We start from the raw sequence: 16,045 nt of genomic DNA, 5'->3' as shown, positions 1-16,045 counted from the left end.
GCAGGTGTTGATCCACCATTTAAATAACATATCTATGTTCTGAGTTCTACTTATCTTATGAGCGAAACATTTGATGCATGTCTTTGTTTCATTACAGACATGTTTATTTATTTATTTTATTTTTCCTGAGGGTCCTTGAGGAGAGCTTTTGAAAAAAGAATTAAGTGTGAGAGGCAATCTGCCAGAATTTTGACGACACCCGTATCAAGACTCTGCACCCGGGCCTCAATCTTGTCTCGTCTAAGAGCTGGCAAATGTGTCACGCTGCGACTTTAATACCCAGTTAATTACTCTCATCTTGACCTGCCGGTAAAATGAGCCCGGCTGCCACTGCCGCCCATGTTTCTGTTATCTGTGCAAAAATGCATTAGCGTGTGCCCTCTTTAATGGCTTTAATTAGTCGTAAACGGAGCTGATTCTCCTGTTAAGTGGATGAGGAGTCGATACTGTAATACAGTCCCAATATGCACAGCTCCAACTCTATCTCATTGAGAAGGTGATGCACCGGAGGATAGTTTGCACTGCAATGGCAGAGGGCGGGCTGGATAAACCCACTGAGAAATAAAGAAGGTATCACATACTCCATATCAGGCAGTACTCACTCACTACTCTGATATGAAAAGTACATAATTAGAAAGCTGCTGTATTGACAGAGGAATCCTTAAAGAGGAGCTGTTTCAATGTCAGTTACATAATGTAGAATGAGTTTCCACTGCAGGAGACAAAACATCAGTAGGGCCTATTGTCAGTGGAGTGTAAGGAACTTTATTATGACATTTTACTGTCATAATAAAGTAAACATATCTTTGGGATGAGCTAGAAGAGAAAAACCATGGGTGCAGCAAAATTGGAAAAATAACAAAAGCTACAATAAGAGTCTGTTTTTTCAGTCTTTCAAGAGTGAAATGTGTCTAAAATAACTCTGCCAACACAAAAGGCATTGTCATATCAGCTTTAGTCGACATTGTTTGTCCAATAAACGCTAACCAAAAAGAAACCCTACAGAATCAGTAAATGAGGCTGCTGTGAGGAAGAGAGACCCATAAAGTCCATGTCAGTAAACCATATCTCCTGTCATCCGCTCATCTGCAATAAAGTTTCCAGTCTTCAGACCCTCCATTTGCTGAGTAATGCCTTGCCCGGGCCAATGGTAAGGTGCAGCACTCTCACACTGGAGGAAGCTAATGGCTGTTTATGGTTTCTAATGCACGATGCTATAACATCTGAAAAAGCAGGTCTCTATTACGACACTGAGCACAGATAGAATCCACTGACGGGAAATACTGTGATACCACAAGTGACCTCGTAGAATTTCTAAATGTATATGTCTTGACCTATTTAATCAAGATGTTTTGATGAAACAAAAAATCAGTATCAAGTTTGGCTGCCTGGAGAAAGATCTTATAAGGTAGAATAGCTCTTCAGGCCCATGGAATTTAGGCCCAGTTACTTGTATTTGATGACTGGTAATAAAAGATACTTCTTTAGAATTACTGTTGAAAATTAGGTATTGGGATCATCCTGAATAACCTGAATGCCAGGGACATTGTTTCTGGAAGGACACGTTGCTTTTCAGTGGTATTAGAGAGTTAATTTAGAGTTGGTTTATTTGAGTATCAGAAACAAAATGCTATCAAGCTCCATTGTATTAAGTGGTGTTGAGACAGAAATCTCACCAACAGATATATCAGTGGAAATGCATCATCGCATTGAGATTGACATATTCGTTTTTCTATATAAAGAATTATGTCCAAATACTTTATGCTTTATAACTCTGATATTCAATATAATTCATTTTGATTCATTCATGTTTCATTTATTTATTTATTTATTTTCTTTTGCTTTTTAACTTTTTAAAATATTGTGCACTGGATTTGTGTTTGTGATTTTGATTGTGATGCATCCCTGTCTTCTTGTTTTCTCTTACAGTACTTACTTGTCTATTTAAATGTATCCATGTTTTTCTACTCTGTAATCTCTCTGTGATTCTTGTTATCTGCTTGTTCCTGGAATAAAACATAACATATGGATGCAAGAGGCCTTTCCTAACCTCTCTATACATCCTATTTACATATGTTCATGTTCCATATGTTGATGCTCTGTAGTGTGATTGACTTGAAAAGCTGTTCCTATGGGCTAAATATAGTGGCTTGTGTATTTCTGGTACAATATGGTTTTATGTTGAACATAATGATAATTGCAGAAAGGAAAATGAATGAATAAAAGTGTTGCACTGGTGGTAAGTGTACAACTCTTTTTCTTCATTCTGGTGTTAATTTATGTGAGTTAAAACCCTGAAAATTGTATTGCATGAGATCATTTATTAGCCGTCTCAGAAGTATATTTAAGGGTCCACTGGGGTGTTGACAGTAAATCCAAACTCAGAAAAGTAGTCCAACACTTTGATTTTTGTGCTTCCAGTAGTCCTGCAGTTGAATTCCTAGGTGTGATTTTGAACTGCTGATCAGAATTTCCGATTCTAATTTCAGCTTCATGGTGGAGTAGGCAACAATAAATAAGGGGAAAACCAGGTGAGGCTCAGGTGTCTTAAACTTTCAGGGGAAGTTATACCTATTTCATGGCTGCTTCTCTGCAGTTACTGTGGGAGATGGGAACGTAGCATGCACTACTCACTCCTCTGGAAAATACGGTCCACCTCCTAAACCTTATGTGAGTCTGCAAGCGACAGGGGGCCCTAGCAGCCGACGTGTGTGTTTGCACGCATGTCGAGCTCATCTTGCTGAAGTGTGTATGAGCTGAGAGGAAAAGTGAAGGAAGAGTGTGTGCTCTCTCTCCTGTCTCATATTTCTCTGCGGTATAATGTGCCGCCTATTCATGCGATGCCTTTTAAAGGCATGGTGGGAATCGCTTCACAGTCAGGCACGAAACTCAATATGCTAATGCCTTCCAAGGGAGCGATGGAGGGGGAGAAAACATAACCTGTCAATTACCCGCAGCAAAACCACTGAAAGATTTATTGAAAACCACCAGAAATTTTCACAAGACAAAAGAGTTTAAACATGTGATAGATCAAAACACAAACCACCAGTTGTTTGACTAATTACAAATCATGTCAGTAAAATTAACCTCCTCTGACTTAATGGCATAAAGTTGAATTATATGATGTTTAAGGGCGCATATGGCAATGGTAACTTCATCAATTACCTCTTGAAAGTGCCAGGTGGAAAATTCAAGCTTTGATTTATGCTAACAGAGAAAATGCTGGATCTGTCAAAACTCATTATCCAAACAAGTGGAGCGGAGTCTGCACTTTTGATGAGCGATGCAAAATGTGTAAATACAGCTTTGGAAGACAAAAAAACAAAACAAACAAAAAACAACAATACATCACAGATGCATCTGGAAGGCACTGCTGTTAAAAGCCAGCTTTCTTCCAGTGGTGGCACAGTTTCACCCCCATGAGTATCTGCTGGCTGAAGATCTTGAGAAGGCACAGTGGGACCATAGGAATTGGTTTCAGATTATTTTGTTTCTCACACAGACATCATCAAGACCCCTCAGCATAATTTGTTTACAGCTCAAGAGATGGAGTGTTGGCAGTGCTCATCTCCCTCACTGGAATAATTGCTGTGATGATAGGCTTTGCTGGGAACACGGACAAGCATGTGAAAACAAGCACCATTTCTGATTAGAGATATTGGAAACCCGACCCAAGCTGACGCGCCTGCGACGGTGCCATATCATCAGTACTATCATTTCAGATCAATTCTTCCTTCGTGTTCTCCAATCCTGAATCTCAAAGGGATTCCATGGGAATTTTTTTGACATAGGTCTCCTGCTCCGCTCTAATGTGTTGAGAGTTGTGTCAAAATGCTGCACTGCAGGATCTAAACGCTGTTGTTTTGATGGTGCTCAGTGCCATCCACAAATGAACACATTTTCATTCTGAGTCTATCGCTGACTGATAACATATTTGGAAGAAGAAAGCGTCTATATTTACTGATCCTGAAGCCCCTGGGGAACAGGAATTTCAGCAGCACGATTGGTTGGCTGAACGGACAAGATCATCAAACATTACTCAAGCCGACACTTGACAACAGAAAATACAAGAATTAAGATGTCAGACCACCATTTATCTTGTAGAAACACAGTAACAGACAGTGTTTAGCACAAAAGTGAGAAAAAAAGACTAAAATAAGGGGGAAGAATCTTTCAACAACTCAGCATGTTGTATACAATGGTTCATGACCTAAAATTTTGATATTTCAGCCTCAAATGGTGAACTGGTTCATGGGACTTAAACCCACGCATGACATATGGTACTACAGTCAACGCAAACCTCATCAGGGGAGGAAAATCCATGTCCGCCACTCTCCTGCCAGCTACCGGATACACACTGAATCCCCTTCTATCATCATCCCTCTATCTTCCCACCCCTCCCCACTGCTTCCCCTGATCCCAGCAGATTACAGATATCATTATAATGGACGTCCTGGCAGGCTAGCTGCGGTCACATTTAATTTGCCATGTCCTGATATCTACACAAGATAATCAGCATTTACACCTGAGAGTGAAGACAGAAAGATGAGTGACAGTGTGTATGTGGTTGAGACAGTAATAGAATTATAAAGAGAGGAATGACCAACACGAAGTGAAAGGAGTAAGAGAATGCAAGATTGGAAGGAAATTTTGGAAAGAATCAGATGGAATAAGCATTCGGCACACAAACCACAGGGACAAAAGAAGAGGACGCACACTTGTCAGATTTGCATTTTAATAAGAATGACCTACTTTGGGCCCCTGAGATGACTGAGAGCAAAACCTGATTCAAACAAATGGCCCTGAACACAGATGTTACATCTCAGCTTGGAGGGAGTTACTTTTTCCTTGTACTGTATTTTTGCTTTGCGAGGGCAGCCCCGTCCAATTACATGCAGATAAATAGTGTTGTTCTTTCAAAGAGGAGGTTATAGTGCGCTCTTATTGTAGCAGACAAGTGGGATCTTTATTGATTCCACTTTTGTGCTTCTGAGTATGTCTAGAAAGTCTTACCTTGCTCCTGCAGCAGTTGCAGGATTATGCATTTCCTGCTCGACAAATCCTTTTACTCCCGCGTGCCGTTAAGCCAATTGATTTGCGTATGAAATAAAGTTATATCTGCCACGTAAAAATTGTGGAATTCTTGTATGAAGCCAGCAGAACAGGTATATGTTATGTATGTTTAGCACCTACAAAGTGAGCCTTCACATCTATAACAGATCAATTTCCTCTGAGCCGAGGAGTGACGACCTATTTCCTTCAAAGGGATCCCTATACATATTTCAGCTGTGAACTACCTACCAAGTGCACAGGGAGGCGCATTCCCTGTTGTGAATGTCTATCTATCTATCTATCTATCTATCTATCTATCTATCTATCTATCTATCTATCTATCTATCTATCTATCTATCTATCTATCTATCTATCTATCATCATTTTCTATTCAGTGTATTCATATTCAAGAATTATCTTCCTACATAGTAGTTCATTGGTAATGTCATCTGCTAATACCACATCCCTACATAGTAGTTCATTGGTAATGTCATCTGCTAATACCACATCCGGATGTAAATCCGTCATGCCTACCTAAGCACGAGGCAATCACAGGAATCCTCGGAAACGAGGTATGCATGTAATCCAACCAATTTTTTTTTTTATCTCATAACAGCCTCACTGTTAACTGCTCACTCTCTTTACACCTTGTCACAGCTGTATTGAGTTATCCTACATCTTGCTGCTGCTTCACATTGAAGTCATTCAGCTGGCGACACACTTTATTGTGAAGCAGCCGCAGAAAAGCCACATATTGCTGACCGCAATCGTTCATCCAAAATGCATCGACAAAACGAGACAGTGGCTGTTTTTTTTTTCAAGTTTTCATTTTTCATCGGCAGATCCTTTTTAATTTGTGAGGGTGTAATGGAACAAGAAGAAGCAGCAATCAGTGAGCTGTCGGATAAAAAGCTGCAGGTGACCAACTTTACCTGCTGTTGTGTGTAAGACTACACGCACTTTGTGCAGTATGAAATCAGATCACGATTGCAATTACTATTGACTCTCTTCTTTTATTAAAACCTAATATTGCTGAAACCCATTTCAAGAAAATTACATTTTAGGGGGTTATAATGGGTACAATATCTTGTTCAAGTGGATACTTTGTTTCAGTGTGTTGCCACGCTGTAGGTCCGGGGTTCCCAACCCGCGGACCGGGGTCCGGATCCGGACCGGATCGCCATATCATCCGGACCCGAGATTAATTGTAGAATTTTTTTTTTTTTTTGACAGGCGAGTCTATTTCATGCCGTAACATAACTTTTCCCTATCCAAGCACTGCACTGAGCAAGCATTGGAAGGTACCAACCAATCGTGTGAGAGTCATACTACCCATGTGATTGTATCTAGCCAGTCAGATAGTCCCACTCCCCCACCCCCCACCCCCGCATGGTTATGGCCCGCGATGGAATTGTCAGAAAAAGAATTCTATCTATCTATCTTTGGTTTCTTTAGCCTGTCTGTCTGAATAAGATGCCTTCTCTGTCATTAAGTGGGCTCCTTACTCCGTTATCTCAAGGTGCTTTTTTTTCTTTCACCCCATGCTGCAGCTACCCTTTGAAAACCTGTTAAAATATGCAGTCTCCGAATTCAGCATACAGTATTTGTCCTTCACATTAAAAAAAAAAACAGCCATACACGCAGCTATTTATGCAAGTCACAGAGTCCTCTTGACGTGGCCCTTTAGAACTTTGCAGTGAATGAAGATAAATAATGAGAACAGGATCCAGTACTGAATACAGTAGAGAAAGATGACCCCTGTAAAACACAGAATCAAAACACTGATTTCCATTTTGTCTTTGCAAACTAATCACAGAAACAAGCAGCCTGATCAATGGGATTGGTAGGGACTGTTTTGCATCACTGACACTATTAAAATCAGAATCAATGGAATCCATGGAGAAACAAAATCTCAGGTACTTCCTCAGGGTATCCCCCAGCTTAAATATTCTCTTAAAAGTGCAGCAGCCCATTGTGACTGAGTGCAGACTTCAAATGAGGTCATATGTCAGCAAAACTTGGCTAATTATATCAGTATGTCCTCCATGTTTACTGAAGCCAAGTATTGATGAACCTGCCTCTTTCTGGTGGTGTCACTCAAAACTTTTTCCTGAACAAGGCAATGGTCTTGAGTTTAAACAAACGTTGGCTGGACTCCAAACTACGTGACTTCTGACTTCTGTCCCCTCTGTTTGCCCAACCACCTGGTTTGGAGGTATACACAAGTTATATGTGGATTTTCTAATACACTACCATCATGATCTATAGGAAATTAATTTGTGTTTCCACATAATGTACACTGTATATCAAAAGTTTAGACATATCAATCATCTTTTTATCTTTCAAATAATTACTTGTAAATCTATCAGGGTGTGACAGATACAGCAAGAGACGTTGTCTCTGATATGTTTGAATTCATTATGTTGTTTTGAGAAGCTCTCTAGCTTTTAATATGACAGGTTTTATGCCCATTTCTTATTACAAGTAGTTAGTTTTTTATCCTCTGAATCAGCACAGATACTAAAATAGTCAACCTCCATTAAAAAAAAAAAAAAAAAATGCTTTTCAAATGAAAAACAGGGATTTCAAGGATTTTTAGACTGTTGCAATGTAGGTGTGACAAAAAGTGACCTTGCATTCCAATTTGCAATGTAGGTGTGACAAAAAGTGACCTTGCATTCCAATTTAGTCTTTAATAAAAGGCTAACACCTGTGCCAAACACAGTTTCTATCTATGTGTGTTCTGGTTTTGATCAGTTATGCTAACCATCCTCCTAACACTGTGATCAATGACATTGTGCTTGTGCTCACGTCTTAGATCAGCCAGCCACTTTATCTATCTGAGTGGCACTGCACCCTGCAAGAAGAGTAGCGGAGCAGGGTTGACTTATAAGGCTGACAACAGCTCCATTCATGCGTCTAATTTAAGAGCGGCTTCTGCTCTGTCTAATTAACAATTTACTAGGCCATCAGTCAGCCTCCCCATTGTGGTATAATCAGCGTCACTGACGTTCAGCCAGCTCGGAGCACACTTTCGGATCTGCAATGGGATTAGAACAACCATGCAACTTTCATGGATACACGGACAGAAAAGTGGGCACGGTAGTCATTCCAAGGACGCAGCTAGAACAACTGTGAAACCACAGATTGAAAGATGACACTACGCAGTGGAGTGAGATGGGCAACGTGTTCAACAAATTAGCCAGTTCTGTTTGTGCACGCTAAGAGCTGCAGCCGTATAATGTTATTGCCGTGTTAAAAGAATCAACAGATGCATATACGCTCCCCTGGGGAGGCTTTCGTGTTGCTTGCTGGCTCATCCGGTCTGAATGTATCACGACTCTGGTGTCAACGCAGCTCTGATGCAACTGCACATTGTGTGCAAATTTCACTTGTCTTTTATTTAAGGGTTGGGCTTTGGCACATAAGAGGTTTTGATCTGCTCTGTCATGCGTAGGCACCTTTAAAGGATTATGATTCAGTGTCAGAGTGGATTTTTGTAAAAAGACATAAATAAATCCCTCCATAAAGACTCCACCCGCCTCACCACCCTAAAATTGCATGACGCTAATTCTTCAAGTCCTCCTTTTTCTCCCACACCCTCCTCAAGACAAGAGCCAACACTTACTCTTATTTTTTATTTTTTTTTTATTTCAGAAGAATGGAGTATGAAGTATGCTCGTTGTCCCTCCAAATTTTCTGACAGTAAAATAATAACCCACAGAGAGGATTAAGGACTGGTAATCTGTGGGAATAGTGTATTGCATTTCGACTGCTTTCTGTGTATTTTCGCCCCTTAGCTTCCTCTATATAAACAAATAGAATTGTACTCGTTTATCCACTTAGTTCCTCTGTCTTGCTGATTAGCAGTGAAGAGCTGGGAGGCTGGGATAACCTAGAGCAAATAGTTCCAAGGATATCTGAGGCCGGCATGCATGCGTGTGTGTATCAATAGGAATCTGTATGCGTGTGTGTGTGCGTGTGCATGTACTGTATAAACAAATGCAGTGCTACTCGAAGGGCGCGGCCAATTAAAAGAGGCCCCTGAAGGAGCGCGCTCATCAGGATGCAGTGAACATAGCAGATCCGCTCTCAGATAACCTGCTGCAGTCTGTCACTGTAACTAAGGCATTAATACCACCAAGGCTATGTAGCAAAAATATTGATATTTTAATCCTTTAGACATTGAGCACTTGATAAGAAATGAATACAACAGTTCACAGGGTCATAAATGGATAAGAAACATTTGGGAATGTTTTGCTTGTATTTCTTGTATGTGTTGTGGCTGATTATGCAAGTACTGGATGGTCCTAATTTATTTGGATTTGAATTCACCATTAATACAATAATACAACAACATTAATGACTAATAATCTTGCAATATTTAGTTAAAGTTGGTGAATTGTGATATGTACATAAATTAGTGATTAGACTGTAATGGCTGCTATGATTTTTTTTTTCCCCTTTTATAGCGATGATGTACAGCATTACCACATAAACTGTCATGCATTACATAAAACTTCAAATAATTACCTGTCAAAACTAGATCTCTTTATTTTAATTCAACAACTCTCCAGAGGTGTCATTATATCGTGCAGTAGAGCATTACATAAAATGAACAAGTACATTTTAGACATATTTATAAGGATAGTCTCTTTTTGAAAGTTCCAGATACCATTATCAAAGTCAGTCAGTCAGTTATCAGTTATGCAGTATCTGTTGCTACAAAAATTTAATTAAGAATCTCGCTGAACAGGTAAACAAATAATTGGATGGTAATGTTATTGACTGGTGAGATTAACACAGAGTTTCTGTTGTGATGGAGAAAAAGAAAGTGCAGTGCTGAGCAGATAAGACAAAGACAAGTGGAACCAAGGCTGGATGTCTGCATTGGAGCCAATTACCTTTAAAAACTACCTTCTGTATTTACTGTCATTGTCTGCTGGGCCCACTGGCAACCCAGAGGACAGTGCTGATGTATTTTGTGGCAGAACACAATTGAATTTCCAAGCCAAACCTTCCGTTTACTGTCTTCTGTGTGATTTGGTCTTGGGTTGCTGCACTGATCACGACTATGTTGACTCTTATTGACCCCCCAAAACATCACAAAAAGCAGCCAGTGACCAATCTATGACCTTTATCAACCTCTATTGGTGACCAAAAGGAATTGCAACAACATTAACAAAACTTATTATCTCCTCTTGTTGGAGCTAGTACACATAATGAGGCTTATTAGTCTCCATAGCTGAAAGGTCTTGCTCATAGTTCCATCCTCAATTGTTAAAGATTTGGAAAAAGTGAATAAATGAGACTGTGGAGACTGGGAGGGTCTGGAAAATGAGGCTGAAAAACCTAGAAATGAAAGCCAGAAATCTCAGCACCTGGCAGAGCAATCAATGAGTCTGTTGTATTGATCAACAACCTTGCCAGCCACAGATATATTATGGTCATTTTGTACATTGGGGAGTTAAAGAATCCTACATATTTCCCCCTGAAATCCTCAGGAAAAGGGTTGTTCTTTTATTGGTCTCATTGCTGACCTTGGCCAATTAAGAGAGCAAGAACTTACAAGAATGAAAACACACTCCTTACTGAACATGTTAAAAAAAATAAAGAGCTACCATTTCCTTTCCTCTCACTTTGCTTTACCATCTGTGCAGTTGACATATGTGACGAGAGACACGGGAAAACACAAGCTGGTAACTCATGATGAGTTGCATTACGTCCACATTTCTCGCATGTATCCTCTCTTCCTTTCCCGCTGTCTTTCTTTCTTTCTTGTCACTGCCTCTCTCTTCTTCAGACCTCTCCATACATTCATAGAACACTGCACCCACATTATCGTTCCCAGCCCTTGCCCTGTATTCATATATATATACACTCATACAAACACAAAGAAGGATCAATTTCACATTCTCTTTCAGGATGCGGAAGATTCCATGTCCTATTGTTTGTATGGTGTTTGATCCCACCTAATACAGCTATGCAAATGACCTATTGTTATTCACTTCTTCTTTTTTTTTTTGCATGTCATCTTTTTCTTTATGGTATGATATGTTTAAAACAATTATCACGCCAGCTCGGATGATGCATCTTGTGGCCTATTTTTAAAATAGGGCAGAGTTTTTTGGCAAAGCACCACCTAAATGACAAAGTTGACTAATTTAAAAAAAATGCCCTCATTGTGTAGTGTTTAAAGAGAAAGGTTTCAGTTCCACCATAATGGCTTTATCCATTCATTTAGGCTTTATTGGCTTTGCCTGGCAGTAGATAGGGAGCAATAGCACCCCACCGCCCCCCGAGCAACAGCTTTCCCACAGAGTCATTTGATCATATGCTGACTGGGTAAAAAAGAGTGCAAATTAAAGTCCCTCCTCACTCTGACACCTTAAACACAAGACACGACAGGCCATATTTTCTCCGCCAAATCAGCAGCCTGAAAGATGGATACCAGTTATAATTGCAACAGGAAAAAAAAATAAATAAATAAAAAATAAAAAAAATCAGACATAGGTGTGTGTCAGGAGCCTGGTGCTAAATCACACCAGCAGTTGGGTGATGAAAACCTGTCTGAAGGGTCTGAGGGACCCAGAGCCATTCTGTGCCAATGAATGGGTGTGCACTTGAATTTGCATCACCCTGTGACATATCAAAGGGAATGCACAACTAGATGTGCCTCTTTGATTCTGCTACTTGTGAAATGCAAAGTTACTCTGTAGGCCCACAATAATCTGCGGCTTTCTTCCCATAATCCTGCAGTTTTACCCAAGTAATGAACAACGTGAGAGGAAGAGGGAGTGTGTACAGGGTGTTGCATAAGCACCGTGTGACTGTGTGTGCCTGTGTGTGTGTGTGTGTGTGTGTGTGTGTGTGTGTGTGTGTCTGCTGAGGCAGTGTGTGTAGGGGTGGGGCAGGGTGGAGATGAAGGTTTTCCACAAGCTCTTAATGGAACAAATTGGATGTTACATACATGCATTTATCTCATCCTGGTGCTGTTTATCAAACAGCACACGCCGTGCCAGTGTTATTCTCCCTGCATTGCATTAAATATATTTACACTAAACAGACAAACGTGCAGGAACACACACGCACTGACATGCCAGGTGCTTCTTCCTTCATCCATCTATGGCACACACACACACACACACAAACAGCCTATGGCATGGCATGCACCTGCCAAGAAATGAAAATCTCATCCATTTCCGGCGGGAATGTTAGAGCATTCCTGTCCTCATTAGAATAGCTCAACGTCCACTCAGAGAAAAAGGCCCAATTTCCTGCCTTTTGGCGGCACCCTTAGTGGAACTATGCCAAAAAAACACCACTTATAAGCCAAGGAGCTGGAGAGTAGAGCGGTATTATTGGGCCGCCAAGCGGACCATCTGCAGACTTCATCAAAAGCTCAGCCCACAGTGTCCAGACGGGCTGATCGGATGCCCGGGTTAAGTTGCGATATCATGCAGAGCATATTGACGGCCGCAAACACTACACGGCCTCTCACCTCTCTCTCTCACGCGCGCTCGCTCGCTCGCTCGCGCACTGATACACGCACGCAAAAAGATAAAGGAAGAGGGACGCACAAAATCTGCTCTGAATTATGACTCAATTAAGAGCCACTGAGTCAAGGTCGTTTACAGCCGCAATATCCATAACTGATATTGACGCTGCCTGTTAGTCCGCTCCAAGAATAAAATAGTAATTTGTTCCAGGAGATTGGATGTGTTTTTGCGCATATTGTCAGTCATGTACCAGTTTAACCAAACCCCGGAGGAGCCAGCAGAGTAAACTCCAATTAGGACATTAGATTTATCTTTGGTCGTGTCTGTTCTCAGAGCAGTAACACTGCCACTGAATGTGGATTTTTTTCATTGCGCAGTAACCCAGGATGGTCCTCCTGTCTGCTTTATGAGAAAACTTTACAAAGACGTCTTATTGTCTAATGTGTACTCACCATCAATAATAACGGTCTTCATGATTTAGACTGGGGTGAAATCCAGAAGCTGTATAAATCCAAGTGGAATGAATCCCAGCGTGTGCGGAGACAGATAGGATATCCGCTGTTTTTTTGCAATTTATGGGTAATTGCAATTCCAGTGCACGGTGGGAGACGGACAACCTAAAGCACCCCTGCACCCTTCAAACTTTAGCCGTAGGTCTTCCCGAGTGGGGAGCCACGTCTCCGGCTGCACCCGAGCTCAGTCATTTGGACGAGGGATTAAAAAAAATAGTCAGCAATAAACATCCAAACTGGGATCAGTAGACTCGACACCTCCCCAAAATATAGGACGCACAAACAGAGAAGAGCTCAAAGTGTTAACGCAAGGAGTGGAGAAATCAACGACACAGGCGAAAAATCGGTATTTGATCCATGTTTTTGAAATCGCAGCACATATCCAGTCCGATCACTTGCCCCGCTGTATATTTCCCAAGTACACGGAGAAAAGTGCGGTGGATGCGCACGGATGTCGGCCGCACTGGTGAGCGTCAGTGTGCGTTTACCACTGGGGAGGTGGGGAAGGGAGGGCGGGGCAGCGAGGTGCGTTTGGCGGAAAGAGAGAGAAAGAGCAGAGAGAGAGAGAGAATTCAGAGGTGAATGATTTATGAGTATATATCACGCTGCAAAGAATATTCCTTTTAAATCTCAAAGTGGAATGTTCGTATGAATCAAAGTGTGTGTGTTTATTTCATTTGCTGTGTTTTCTGCCTGGTTTCACTCCAGTTATTTATAGTAAACCCCGCAAACAAATCAAAAACAGTACTGGAAAAACAAGTTATTTCACAGGAATGATGATTGATGATTGAAGATTTTCCGAGTGAATCTGAGACTTAATGACTCATTCAGACAGATATTTCTTGCAGCGCAGGGCTACGCTCTAATGAATGTTTTATGTGCAAGGGGTGGGCAGGTGGGTGGGTGGTTGGGTGGGTAGGGAGGTGACGTGAGGCGAATCTATTTGGATCGGACACGGCCAGGCACGCACATGCATACGAAAATACCCCCCGAAAGACAGGCGTAGAGCCAGGCAGGCCTGCTGGTGGAACCCGCGCTTCCTCCCAGGGACTGGACAATTTGGCTGATCTGGTGTAGGCGGAGTTGTTATAAACCGGCAGGAAAGAAACAACAACAAAGACTTCCGTTCTGCTTGGTTAACCTGACAGACGGAGAAACATTTTAAATCCTCAAACTTACCAACGACTGTTTTTGATTGAATTTCAAAAAGATAAAAACGCATTTATCCTTTTCACATTACAATTTATTGTTCATACTAGAAAATAAGTTGCATTTTTGTATATTATCAGGCAGATTATATATTTTTTTTTTCTCCACTTCGGAATCCAAAGTGCCTGTAAGCATAGGATGTCCTTGCAGAGAATCCGACATTATAAAGACATCCCGTTTCCATACATTTGATGTGATAATGGTTCCTTTTTACAAAGTGATTAGACTATTGATCAGCACAGACACACTGGCAAATAGTGATTAGACCGAAGACCAGTTCACCGTCTCTCTAGTCTGCAGCCATATATGCTCGATTTGCTGAGACCCAGGAGGGTTTGATTCAGAACAGCGGTGATGCTATTATCTTTTGGTTCCACACGCCCCCTACCGACAAACATAAAAATAGATGTTCAGCACCATGGACAGAGACAGAGAAGGCTCATCTATGGAGGATGATTTCCTGTTTACCCTAAAGGACAGCGAGGAATCATGCTGTATGTGTTCGTAAACCCTGGCAGATACATAACTAAATGCACAATGGCGGCTATGTTGTGTATATTCATTACTTTTGCTATAAGGGAATCTGGAATATTTCCATCTTCCTTTATAATGAAATGTGGGAAACTGTCCAAATTGCACACTCAGTCATTCACTTGAAATCACGGCTAAGCTTTGGAGTTGTGACAGACACAGAAAAGAGCTTGTGTGTATTATGGAGTACACTGGCACCGGATGAAATGCTAATTACTATAGTATGTAGACTGAGTCAGTAAGGAATGAACAAATTACCTTCGGGAGCAGGTGAATAGAAACCACAGCCAGGTGGGTGGTGTAGTCGAGTGAAATGGAGGTATGTGCAGCAGGCTAATCCCAAGCTTACAACTACCATCAATATTGAATCACACCATCCGAATATGTCAGTGAGCAACTCGCCTGGTATTTGTTCACAGTGGAGACCGGCAGGGCCAGATGGTCAGTAGAGACACGGTCCAAAGCTGCGGCAGCAACACGCTGGGGAAGAGGTCACCCCGCGAGAAAAGGAAATGTTGTCACTGTTCACAGTTATCTCCATCTCTCCTCCTTTATCTGAATGTATTTATGTGAGCAAACGAGTGTGTGTGCATAAACCTGCCATGCATTTGTATGCTGGATGTTTACGTGTACCATGGAGAGTATGATAACGGCAAAGTGACATTTCTTGTGTTGTATTTTCACAGGAGAAAACAAAAATAATGATAATGAACTGCTGTCTACACTACTAACAAGGATGGGGGGAAAGAATACATATTCAAATGCAGCATTTCCTAAATCAATATTCTTATATTGGCTGTAGTCTATAATTGTAGTCTTTAGAAAATGTATTCTGGAGAAACCCATTGTATGTGGTAAGTAACTCTTCGCTTGAAACAGAAACATCATTAAAAAGAGACACCATGTGTTGCATATAAAAAGGATCTTAATTAAGTCACAGTGAACAGTGTTGACATGATCACAAAAATTGGCCACAACAACACATTCCCAGAGAATAACCCCTCCTAAATATATCCCCAGCTAGAAAAACACTCATTTGGCTCACTGCTTAAGATGTCTTCTTCTGCCAGGAAGTGAAAGGTATACTGTAACTGATTACTATACCTCCCCCAGCTCATTATACAACATGCCCACTCACTCCTGAGTCCTCCGCTCATTCCATTATACTGTATATCACAATGATATGCACCAGCAAGTGAAAAGGACACAGGTAAATTGTCATGGGAGCTTTGAGGCTGGAGG

At 41.1% G+C, this 16,045-nt stretch overlaps 1 protein-coding gene across 1 annotated transcript in view; it reads right to left on the bottom strand.

The window, feature by feature from the left end:
* rtn4r (reticulon 4 receptor) overlaps nt 1-13,542 on the bottom strand; it is a 40,590-nt gene extending 27,048 nt beyond the window's left edge. Inside the window, exon 1 of the mRNA XM_010736838.3 lies at nt 13,004-13,542. Within this exon, the coding sequence (XP_010735140.1) occupies nt 13,004-13,025 (22 nt within the window). The 5' untranslated portion in view covers nt 13,026-13,542. The remainder of the gene's footprint in view (nt 1-13,003) is intronic.
* Nucleotides 13,543-16,045: the final 2,503 nt, after the last annotated feature.

This window comes from Larimichthys crocea, chromosome III (genome assembly GCF_000972845.2).
Source record: "Larimichthys crocea isolate SSNF chromosome III, L_crocea_2.0, whole genome shotgun sequence".
NCBI lineage: Eukaryota > Metazoa > Chordata > Actinopteri > Sciaenidae > Larimichthys > Larimichthys crocea.
Note: the sequence above shows the minus strand (reverse complement) of the source record. Positions and strands in the feature narration are given on the sequence as shown.